The sequence below is a fragment of the Pipistrellus kuhlii genome, unplaced genomic scaffold (assembly GCF_014108245.1).
Source record: "Pipistrellus kuhlii isolate mPipKuh1 unplaced genomic scaffold, mPipKuh1.p scaffold_m20_p_16, whole genome shotgun sequence".
NCBI lineage: Eukaryota > Metazoa > Chordata > Mammalia > Chiroptera > Vespertilionidae > Pipistrellus > Pipistrellus kuhlii.
In genome coordinates, this window is record NW_023425471.1 from 10,384,115 (window position 1) to 10,396,798 (window position 12,684).

Sequence of the window (12,684 nt, forward strand, 5' to 3'; positions counted from 1 at the left end):
AAAAGGAAAGCTTCTTTTCCCAGCCAGTGTGGCTCAGTGGTTGAACATTGATCTATGAACCAGAAGGTCACAGTTCGATTCCCGGGTCAGGTCATGTGCCTGGGTTGGAAGTTTGATCCTCAGTGTGGGGCAGCCGATCAATAATTGATGTTTCTGCCTCTTTCCTCCTCCCTTGTTCTCTGGAATCAATAAAAAAATATTTTTATTTATTTATTTAATATTTTATTGTTTTTCCACAGAGAGGAAGGGAGAGGGATAGAGAGCTTGAAACGTCGATGAGAGAGAAACATCAACCAGCTGCCTCCTGCACACCCCCTACTGGGGATGTGCCCGCAACCAATGTACATGCCCTTGACCAGAATCGAACCCGGGACCTTTCAGTCCGCAGACCGATGCTCTATCAACCGAGCCAAACCTGTTTTGGAAAAAAATATATATATATATATTTTTAAAAAGGAAAGCTTCTTTATGTTCTAGTAGGAATTTCTAAGTCAGATGAAAATGTTCCCAAATATATACACAGAGGTCTGTGTAGATCACAAACTTTACTTCTAAGAACTCAAATTTAGACATATTTCCAATCAAAGGCACAATTTCTAAAACGTGCTTCTTAGAATGAAGATAAACAAAAATTATAAAGTTAAATTGACACAGCTAGACATTGGGTCACCAGTGCAACAATGACAACATTGGGAAGCATTTTATTTGGCTTAATCAGTTTTTTCTTGCAGCGTCTACCTCTAGCCCCCAGCCCAGTGCCTTTTGCTTTGGCTCTGTGCTTTAGGCACTTTGACTTATGGTAAGCTGTACCCTAAATATGGCTTTACCATAGCCTCACTGCCTACGTGAGTACCAGGTGCCTATGAATGGACTGCTTCTCTGGTACATTAAACAAGTATTGCAGGTTGAAAACTAGCCACAGAAGAACTGATTAATACACTGAATGACATAGTTGAAAGTGCATAAATGAAAGGTGGCATATTAAAAAGATCAAGGGGCTTGGACGCTGAAAACCTGGGATCAAGTCTTGGCTCTACCACTTACTAGCTGCATGACCTAGGGCAAGTCCCATAACCTCTTGGAGTCTCAGCTTTCCTTATCTGTAAAATGAGGATAATCAGAATAGCTAGTTCATTTTGTTGAAGATCAAATGGGAACAAAGCATAATGCAAGGGAGATTGATCTGAAAACTAGAAAGTGTCAAATGAATATTAATATCTTATATTAGTGTGATTTAACACATATATAGCACTCAAGAAATCCCTGTCATTTTAAAATAGCATGAATATATGGACTTTAAAATGCCTCGTTCAATTAATCCTACAGCAGCATTTCATGCCAAGATGTGAGATGTCATTTGGCAATAAAAATCTGTAGCCTTCCTGATTCTATGAACTGTTATTATAATGTTTACTCCACCAGTTTTTCTAAAAGGTTTTCAAACTGACCACAACTACCCCAATTACTGACCAGATCTGGGATCATGAACAGATGACAACCTTGATGAGCTTTGTAAACTAAAAAAATCATTCTCATTTCCCCCTACCTCACAGAACTGTTGTGAGGATTGAATGCTTTGGAAAGCCTAACATACTATACAAGTACAAGGGACATAAATAAAAAGCTGAGTATGGCTCTAGCTGGTTTGGCTCGGGGGATAGAGTGTCGGCCTGCAGACTAAATGGTCCCAGGTTCAGTCCCCAGTGGGGTATGTGGAGGAGGCAGCAGATCAGCGACTCTCATCATTGATGTTTCTCTCTCTCTCCCTCTCCCTTTCTGAAATCAATAAAATATATATAATATTTTTTAAAAAAACATTAAAAAAGGAGTATGATGTCAAAGACCTCAGGGTAGCATCACTTTTATATATAATTCTGTTAGAAAATGGAAGGAAAACATGCCATTAAAAAGTTATAGAGTGGTTTTCATCTTGAATGTTATATCAGTTTATTTACAGTAGCTATATACATTTATTTTAGTAACTGTTAATATTGTTCATTATAGACCATCTGGGGGACCAGTTATTAAGATATTAGAAAACTGACCCATCATTTTAGAAATCAATTTTTGCCTATTTTTTTGTGGGTAAGGGTGGGTGAGAAGTGGTAGAGAATTTTTATTTTAACAAAATAGTTTTATTTTGGTGAATTGCCAGTGGTTCCTTTCGTAAATAAGACAACAAACTCAGATTGTAGTTTTCAGTTTAGTTTCAATCTGGAAAGAAACACGAGAAATGATCTAATCCAGGAAACCCTTTTTTCCAAGTAAGAATTCATGCAGAACCTCCATCTATAAAGCAGGCAAATTATATTTTTATCAATATAGATGTGTAGTTTAACTGCATAACATTTATTTTTCATTTCACAGAATACCAGTTAATATGTTCTGGTCTTTAACATTTTTAAATTTGCTGTGTATGTAGGCGAATGTGCCTGTTTTGAGTTTTTTATAATGAATATATACTTTAATCAGTGAAATCAGAATCAAACACTTGGAGAAGCCTTCTGGGTGCCCTAATGGGACACTTTTGAAAAACACTGTTGTGGTTGTACTCATTAATACCATGGATCTGGAGGTTGTTGAAAGTGTCATCTATAGAACCTCATTCTGTCTCCACGTTTTGCTTCTTGATATGGTGATATTACTGACATTAATTAGTCTGAGTACAGTTGACTATCTTAGTACTTCCTGATTTCAAGGGTTTCTCCTGCTTAAAGATAAATATTTCTAGGCCATCTTAAGGTTCCAATGGAATCCAAAGTGTAAACCTTTATTTTTTACGATTGTTTCTTCTGGCTTAAAATTTGTATTTAAATTTTTCAATTGTGGTGTTACTACAATGCTTATAAGTAGGGCAGGGGACACATTTGGATCTTTTGGGTTTTTATTTTTGGTATGGGGTCAACCTAGAAATATGATCCTATATAATAATAGCCTAATATGGTAAGTATCTGGTCATCCGTTCAACCAGTCAAAGTGTAATATGCTAATGATATGCCAAGGCCTCTCAACTGCTTGCTGTGATATGCACTGACCACCAAGGGGCAGACGCTCCAACCTGTAGGTTGGCTTGCTGCTGGGGTCTGGCAGATCAGGAGTGAGTGAGATGAACCAAACATGCTCTGGAGCCCTCCCTGACCCCAATAGTGCACCAGTAGGGTCCCTCAGCCTGACCTATACCCTCTTGCAATCCGGGACCCCTTGGGGGATGTTGGAGAGGTGGTTTCAGCCCAATCCCACAGGCCAGGCCATGGGAACCAGCTGGTGCATGAATTTGTGCACCGGGCTTCTAGTTTTTTGTTTGTTTGTTTGTTTGTTTGTTTGTTTAATAAAAGGGATACTTTTGAAGGGAGGGCAGTAAATTCAAGATAGAGTCCCAGCGTTGTCCTCAGTCCCATTGAAGACCTCATGGCCACTATTTAGATATTTCCACATCTGCAGTGTTAAGGCCAGCCCTGTCCCCTAAGATGGAAATTGCCATGTGTAGAAAGCGACCAGTGGCACTTCCCCTAAAAAAAAAAAATTACCCGAAATTTGCTGCACATTCATATTCAATTTCATCACAGCAGATGCTCATTAGTATGTTGTTATTAATTGGTATTCACTTTAGGTTTTGTTTAAAATGAAGATAATAATTAGGTTTTAATTACTGCATCATTTGTGGGGGTAGGGTTGTCTGTGAGGAGAGGGAAAGAGTGAAATGCCTCTTAATGCACTAAAATATTTCCTGATGCTTATTCAGCAACGTGAGTTGCCAAAGACTTTGAAAAATAACTTCATCTTTACAAAAAAAAAAAAAAAAAAGTATGACTGGGATTCTGAAATGAAGAATTGCTATGTGTGTGTTTTTTAAGCCCATTGCTATCAAGGACCTCCTATAAATCGTCTAATTGATGGACAAACTAAATCAGATGATAATGTGCGCTACCATTCTTCCTAATCAAATTACCAAAAAGACTTATTAGAAAAGTAACCTTCACGAGTGGCTGATTAATGAAGTGGTGGCAATATTTTGCATTAGAATTAATTGAAGTAATCCAAATAAGTTATTTCAGTAGCCTATGGAAATAATTTTCTTTGCAAAGAAGTACAGTGGAGAGGTGAGGGAGAAGAAGTGAGTGAGTGAGGGTATGAAAGGAGAGCGTGTGGATGTGGATGGTGTGTGTGAGAGTGAGTAAGGGACAGTTAAATCACAGAGAGCAGCAGGGGCTGGCAGACCAGGCTCACTTGGTCCAGAAGAGACTACTATCGCTGTGGGCACTCGCTGGACTGCAGGTCTCGGGCATGGAGCCCACGCCACCTTGAAGGGGATAGCGACCTTTTCTAAGAACTCATAAGCACCACCACCCAGATAGGACTTTGACACTGCCCGCAATCCAGCAGCCTCTCCAGCCAAAATCCTGGGACCCCAGCTGCATACCCACAGATCCTGGGACCATCACCTCCAAAGGTGCACCGCTCCCGCAGCAGTAAGTGCATCTTCCCCCTCCCCAGCAGCAGAACTCCGGACACCACTTTCTCCCTCAGGCATCTTGGGCACAACACTCCATAGGCAGTGCCTGGGAGCCACGGGGAGCCCCTGCTGGGTGTGATTCTGTATACAAAGGGCGCACTGCCTGCACTAGAAATGCTGAATTTCCTTGTCCTTAATAACTGCCCACAGACACCCCAGTTGTGTAACTTCAGCGCCAGGGTCCCTGAAAGTGCGTCAGAGCTGTGCGCCAGCAAACTCACCACCACAGACATGCACATTTCCAAAGGGCAGGCACCCTGAGCCCATCTGCACGGGATGCTCGTAGGAGCTGCTGTGAATCCTTGCTGTGTGTGATATTGGACAAACATGGATGCTCTGCCCCCAGCAGTTGAAATTCTGTATTTATTCAACCTGGACACCTGCACACAGATACCTGAGCAATGTAACTTCAGCGCCAGGGTCCCTCAAAGTGCATCAGAACTCTGCACTGGCAAACTCACCGTCACAGACACATTTCCAAAGGGCAGGAACCCTAAGCCCATCTATCCACAGGGCACTTGGAGCTGTTGTGTGTCCTTGTGGTTTGTGATCTTGGACAAATAGAGACCCACTCCCCATGGCAGTAGTAATTCTGAATTCACTCATCCTGGGTATCTGCCCACAGATGCCTAAATTACATGGATTCAGTGCCAGGGCCCTTCAGAGTACTTCAGTGCCCCTTGCTGGCAAATGCACCACGGTTGCCCCTTTGATCCTTCAGTGGGAGCGTATGCATAGCCACACAGGTGCAGCAGCAAAAGCTGAGTCTTCCCACCCCACAATGACAGAACTCTGAACACCACAGTCATGCCTTTCCAGAGCGCAGGCTTCCTGAGACCCATCACCCCAATAGATGGTTCCTGGGTGCCACTGTGAGTACCTTCTGGGCACACGTGATTTTAATCATGGGCGAAAGACAACAAAAATTGGGACAGCCCCCCTCCATGGCTGCTGACTTCTAAACACCGCAGTTGTACCTTTCCAGCTCATAGGCCTACATCAGGAGAACCCAAATAGCTCAAGTAGGTAGCTACACTAGATTACCAAGCCCAGGAGACCTGAAAGATCACACTAGTAGCACCATCCTCAAAATAACCTGAGTATCAAACCCACAGTACCTACAATTAAAATGTTACAGCAGCCGAAACCAGTTTGGCTCAGTGGATAGAGCGTCGGCCTGCAAACTGAAAGGTCCCAGGTTCGATTCCGGTCAAGGGCATGTACCTTGGTTGCGGGCACATCCCCAGTAGGGGGTGTGCAAGAGGCAGCTGATTGATAATTCTCTGTCATCGGTGTTTCTAACTCTCTATCCCTCTCTCTCTCTCTGTAAAAAATCAATAAAATATATTAAAAATAAATAAATAAAATGTTACAGCAAAAAATGGGAAGACAAAAAAGCAATCCCCAAAGGAGAGAAAAAGGAATCACCGGAAAGGGAGTTAAATGAAATTGAGGCTAGCAGCATATCAGAGAAAGAATTCAGAGTAATGGTTATAAAGATGTTTAAACGGCTGGGCTGGATGTCAAATACACACAAGTCAATGAGAACTTTAAGGAGCTGAATGAGAATGTCACCAACATGAAAAGGAACCAAGGGGAGATGAAGAACGACATAGCTGCAATAAAGAACACAATGGAAGGCTTAAACTACTGTTTTAGAGGCTGGGGACCACATCAGCAAATTAGAAGACAAGGTAGGAAAAAACACAAACACAGCAGCAACTGGGAAGAAGACTTAAAAAGCAAGAGAAGAGCCTAGGTAGTTTTGGGATAACACAAAACGACACAAAGTTCACAAAATAGGGGTACCAGAAGGTGAGGAACAGAAGCAAGGAATAGAAAACCTGTTTGAAGAAATAATGACATTTCCTGGTATTGGCAAAAAAAAAAAAAAAAAAAAACTATGCAAGTCCAAGAAGTACATAAGAGTCCCAAACAAGTTGAACCCCAAAAGACCAACACCAAGATACATCATAATTAAATTGGCGAATACCATTGGTAAAGTAAAAATTTTAAAGGCTGCCAAAGAGAGACAGAAAGTTAACTATAAGGGATCTCCTATTAGAATATCAACTGATTTCTCAACAGAAACACACAAGGCCAAAAGGGAATAGAATGGAATATACAAAGTGATGCAAAGAGGGACTGAATACAAGAGTACTATACCCAGCTACGCTATCATTCAAAATTGAAGGTGTTATAAGGAGCTTCACAGACAAAAATAAAAGGACTAAGGAATTTATTACCACCAAACCAACAATGCAAGAAATGCTGAAGGGTCTGCTATAAAAAAAAAAAGAAATAGGAAGTGAAGAAGGAATAGGGGTAAAGAATAAAAATGGCAACGAACAAAAGTACCTATCAATAACCTTAAATGCATATGGATTAAATGTCCCAATCAAAAGACATAAGGAAACTGAGTGGATAAGAAAACAAGACCCATATACCTGCCGTATACAGGAAACCCACCTCAAAAAAAAAAAAAGATGCACACAGACTGATGATGAAGGGATGGAAAAAGGTTTTCCAGGCGAATGGAAATGAAAAAAAAGCTGGGGTAGCAATACTTATATCTGAAAAATTAGGTCTCAAAGTGAAAGACATAACAAGAGATAAGGAAGGCCACTTCATAATAATAAAGGGAGCAATCCAACAAGAAGAAATCACTCTGGTAAACATATACGTACTAACTACATTTAAAAAAAAAAAAAAAACTCCTGGAGGATATCAAGGGAGAGATTGACAGCAATACAATCATAGTAGGAGACTTTAATACCCCACTATCACCATTGGACAAATCCTCTAAACAAAAAATCAGCAAAGAAACATCAATCCTAAATGACTCAATAGACCAATGGAATTAATTGACATCTTCAGAACATTTCACCCCAAAGACACAGAATATACATTCTTCTCAAGTGCACATGGGCCATTTTCAAAGATAGACCATATATTGGGTCACAGGCAAAGTCTCTTCAAATTCAAGAAGATAGAAATCCTATCAAGCATCTTCTCAGATCACAATGGCATAAAACTGGAAATCAACTACAATAAAAACAATCCAAAAAAATCAAACACATGGAGACTAAATAGCATGCTATTAAACAATGATTAGGTTACCAGAGAGATCAAAGAAGAAATAAAAAACAATCTGGCAACAAACAACAATGAAAACACAATAATCCAAAATCTATGGGACACAGCAAAAGCAGTCTTGAGAGGGAAGCTCATAGCTCTACAAGCCTACTGCAAAAATAAAAAAATAATGGTAATAAATTATCTAACTCTACAACTCAAAGAGTTAGAAATAGAGCAATAAGAAAAGCCCAGTGTTAGCAAAAGGAAAGAAATAATAAAGATCAGAGTGGAGATAAATGACATTGAGACAAAAAAAAAAACACACAAAAAAAAATCTTCAAAACCAAGAGCTGGTTCATTGAAAGGTAAACAAGATTGTTGAATCTCTAGCCAGGCTTAACAAGAATCAAAGACCGAGGACCCAAAGAAACAAAATCAGAAATTAAAGAGGAGAGATACCAACAGATCCCACAGAAATTCAAAGGATTATTTAAAAATACTATGAGCAACTCTATGCAACAAACTGGGCAACCTGGAGGAAATGGACATATTCCTAGAAAAAATATAACCTTCCAAAACTCAATCAGGAAGAATCTAAACAGCTCAATAGGCCAGTAACTATGGAAGAACTTGAAGCAGTCATCAAAAAGCTTCCTGCAAACAAAAGTCCAGGGCCAGACGGCTTCACAGGGGAGTTTTACCAAACATTCAAGGAAGAACTAAAACCTATCTTCCTCAGACTATTCCAAAAAATTCAAGAGGAAGGAACACTTCCAAGCTCCTATGAAGCCAGCATCACCCTAATACCAAAACCAGATAAAGACAACACAGTGAAAGAGAACTACTGGCCAATATCCCTCATGAACATAGATGCCAAAATCCTCAACAAAATTCTAGCAAATTGGATTCAGCAGTACATCAGAAAGATCATACACCCTGACCAAGTAGGATTTATCCCAGGGATGCAAGGATGGTACAGTATTCACAAATCAATAATCATGATACATCACATAAACAAATTGAGAAATTAAAAACCATATAGTCATATCAATTGATGCAGAAAAAGCATTTTACAAAATCCAATACCCATTTTTGATAAAAACTCTCAGCAAGGTGGGATTAGAAGGATCATACCTCAATATAATAAAAGCCATATATGACAAATCCACAGCCAGCATTATACTCAATGGGCAAAAACTAAAACCATTTCCTCTAAGGATAGGAACAAGACAGGGATGCCCACTCTCACCACTCCCTTTTGACATAGTACTAGAAGTATTAGCCATTGCAATTAGATAAGAAGATGTAAAAGCCATCCAAATTGGAAAAGAAGAAGTAAATCTCTTCTGATTCACAGATTACATGATATTGTACAGGGGGGGAAAAACCTACAGACTCCATCAAAAAACTACCAGACTTAATAAATGAATTTGGAAATGTAACAGGATACAAAATTAACGGAAGAAATCTATGGCCTTTCTATACACCAATAGTGAACTTACAGAAAGAGAGACTAAAAAAGCAATCCTATTTTCCATCACACCATAAAAATAAGATACCTAGGAATAAACTTAACTAAGGAGGAAAAAGACCTATATGCAGAAAACTACAGGACACTGAAAAAACAAATAGAGGAAGACATAAACAGATGGAAGAACATACCATGTCCATGGATTGGTAGAATCAACATCATTAAAATGTCCATATTACCCAAAGCAATCTATAAATTCAATGCACTCCCCATTAAAATACCAATGGCATATTTCACAGACCTAGAAAGAACTCTCCAAAAAATCACCTGGAATTAAAGAAGACCCCGAATAGCCCCAGCAATTCTAAGAAAGAAGAACAAGGTAGGTGGGATCTCAATACCACATTTCAAGCTGTATTACAAAGCCACTGTTCTCAACACAGCCTGGTACTGGCAAAAGAACAGGCATATAGACTAATGGAGAAGAACTGAGAATCCAGATATCGACCCAAACCACTGTGCTCAATTAATGTTTGACAAAGGAGGCATGAATATACAATGGAGCCAAGACAGTCTCTTCAATAAATGGTGTTGGGAAAATTGGACAGATACATGCAAAAAAAATGAAATAGACCACCGACTTATACTATACACAAAAATAAACTCAAAATGGATAAAGGACTTAAACATAAGATGGGAGTTCATAAAAATACTAGAGGAATCCACAGGCAGAGAACTCAGACATGTGTCAAAGCAGTTTATTCACCAATACCGCTCCTAGGACAATGGAAACTAAAGAGAAAATAAACGAAAGGGGACTACATCAAAATAAAAAGCTTTTGCACAGCAAAAGAAACCATCAACAAAACAAGAAAGCCCTCCGTATGGGAGAACATATTTGCCGATGTAATCTCTGATAAGGGTTTAATCACCAAGATTTACAGGGAAATCATACAACTTAATAAAAGGAAGATAAATGATCCAATAAAAAATGGGCAACGGACCTCAATAGAAACTTTTCGAAAGAAGACAGAAGGAAGGCCAGGAGACATAGGAAAACCTGTTCAAAGTCAGTAATCATCAGAGAGATGCAAATCAAAACGACAATGCAGTACCGTCTCATACCTGTCAGAATGGTTATCATCAGTAAAGCAACTAATGACAAGTACTGGTGAGGATGCCGAGAAAAAGGAACCCTTGTGCACTGCTGGTGGGACTGCAGACTGGTGCAGCCACTGTGGAGAACAGTATGAAGTTTCCTCAAAAAACTAAAAATGGAACTCCCATTTGACCCAGTGATCCCACTTCTAAGAATATATCCCAAGAAACCAGAAACACCAATTAGAAATGACACATGCACCCCTATGTTCATAGCAGCACAATTCACCATAGCTAAGATTTGGAAACAACCTAGATGCCCATCAGCAGATGAGTGTTTTCCGATGGCATTAGGCTCTACAGCAGCGGTTCTCAACCTGTGGGTCGCGACTACCCACAGGTTGAGAACCACTGCTTTAAACAATAAAATAAAGTTTTTTAAAAGTACAGTGGAGTTGGCAAACCAATAATTTCCTTCACCCACTGTTGTTCCATATTTGTAAACTAGGTTAGTTAATATCGATATTCAAATAAAATGCAAAGAAAACTAATTTTTAATGTAAATTCTTTATTGTTTAAAGTATTATATGAGTCTCCGTCTTCCCCCATTGACCTCTCCCAGCCGCTCCCACCCCCAGCACATGCCCACACCCCCCTGTTGTTTGTGTCCATTGATTATGCTCATATGCATGCAAGTCCTTTGGTTAATTGGAAAGAGTACTAATTTAATTGTCAGGGAACACAGAGTTTATCTTAGTCTTTTCATATTCAAGATTAATAATTTAGATAAGGCCTAAAGATGTATTGGAAATCAAAAAGCACTGAAATTCTAAAGGCAGATCTTGATGAAAACACTAGAAATAGCAGTTTTAATGCATCCATTAAAAAGGGGGCATTCATATTCTAGAGTTTAAACATATTCCTTTTTTTTTAAACAAAGTTTCCTGGAATGCCTGTCATGTGTTGGGTTTTCTTTTTTAACTATGTGTCAAGCCACCCCTTCAAAAGCTTACAGTCTAGTTGGGGTCTGTCAAGTATCCACTATTTACTGGCTGCCAGTCATGGTGCTGGGTGCTTTGCATAGGGCATCTCATATTTACAACATTCCTGAGAGGTTTATTAGCCTCATTTTATTGATGAAGAAATTGAGGCATGAGCAGGTTAAGCAATGTGCCCAAGGTCACCCAAGCCTTTAAGTGGTAGAACTGACTTTCAAACCAGATTCAGTCTGACCCCAAAGCCAGTCTACCAGGGGGAAATGCACGTGGGAAACATTAGAAATCACTTCAAGGGACTAGTGTTGTATCCCTGGGCAATATGTTGAGGCTCAATGAGAGATAGAGACAGGCTTTGTGAATCCTTTTCTTCCCCAGACATCCGCTGAGGGCAGCTGTACCACTGGCTCCGGCCTGCGTACCAGCAGTGAGGGGGGAGTCACGTAGTCTCTGCCCACAGAAGCTCCCATCCCAGGGGCTGTGAAGGTGCTCAAACCAGTGAGGTCCTCCTGGACTGCAGTCTCTGGGCCCGAGGGATGTGGTGAACTCTGAGGACCCAGAGGAGAGGAAAGTGAGCAAACTTGAAGCCTAAGGCTTCCCAGATACTGATGACTGTGATGTCTGATGGAGAAGGTCGAAACTGATTAGACCTTTAGGCATGAGGCTGGAAGGATGGGCCTCAGAGGAGGAGAAGAATCGCCCTAACTGGTTTTGCTCAATGGAGAGAGCGTAATTGCCCTAACTGGTTTGGCTCAGTGGATAGAGCATCAGTCTACGGATTGAAGGGTTCCAGGTTCGATTCCACTCAAATGCACATGTCCAGGTTGCATGTCCAGTAGGGGGTGTGCAGGAGGCAGCCGATCAATGATCCTCATCATTGATGTCTCTCTCCCTCTTCCTCTCCTTCTCCCTTCCTGTCTGATATCAATAAAAATACATTTAAAAATAAAAAGATGAACAGAATTCCTGGGCCAGGGCTCAGAGGAGAGGAAGAGCACATGGCCTGCCTGTCTGGAGCAGAGGCTGGTAAAGAGTGGGGTGGCGTGTGGCCAGGCTGGCTGTTGAAGGGTATATGGAGAACGGGAGTGAACCTGGAGCGGTTGGAACTATGCAGTAGATGGTGAGGATGCGGATAGGGATCTTTCATCAAAGGCAATTTTCCGTTTCTAGACATGTACCTCATGGTCTCTGTCAGTGCCAGTGGGGCTCAGAGTTCCGAATCTGCTTCATGCTGTGATGCCTAGAGTCAATTCTAGCCTCACCTTTTGTAAAGTAATGGGGCTCAATATACTGGCATTGTATTTTAAAATCACAGTTGGTGTGGGTTTATTTGTGCCCGGAGTAGAAGAAAAATGATGTTTAATGCTCAAAAAGTACTTTGGGGGCAGCCCACTTTCCTTCCTGATTTGATATTGTTCGGGCTTAAACCAAATGAATTTGATTTCTATGAATATATACCAGCTGATGTGAGAATGCAGGCCTCGCTTGCTCGAGGTTGTACGAGGAAGATAACTTGAGTTTAAGATTTG

At 40.4% G+C, this 12,684-nt stretch overlaps 1 protein-coding gene across 2 annotated transcripts in view; it reads left to right on the plus strand.

Annotated features, from left to right (window-relative positions):
- POLA1 (DNA polymerase alpha 1, catalytic subunit) overlaps positions 1-12,684 on the plus strand; it is a 310,112-nt gene that overhangs the window by 227,407 nt on the left and 70,021 nt on the right. The window contains exon 36 of one of the 2 annotated variants that reach the window (XM_036439660.2): positions 1,423-1,553. The exons of the other annotated variant lie outside the window; for it this stretch is intronic. Within the exon in view, the coding sequence (XP_036295553.1) occupies positions 1,423-1,431 (9 nt within the window). The 3' untranslated portion in view covers positions 1,432-1,553. Of the gene's footprint in view, positions 1-1,422; positions 1,554-12,684 lie in introns of those variants that run through there. 2 annotated transcript variants of the gene reach the window in all.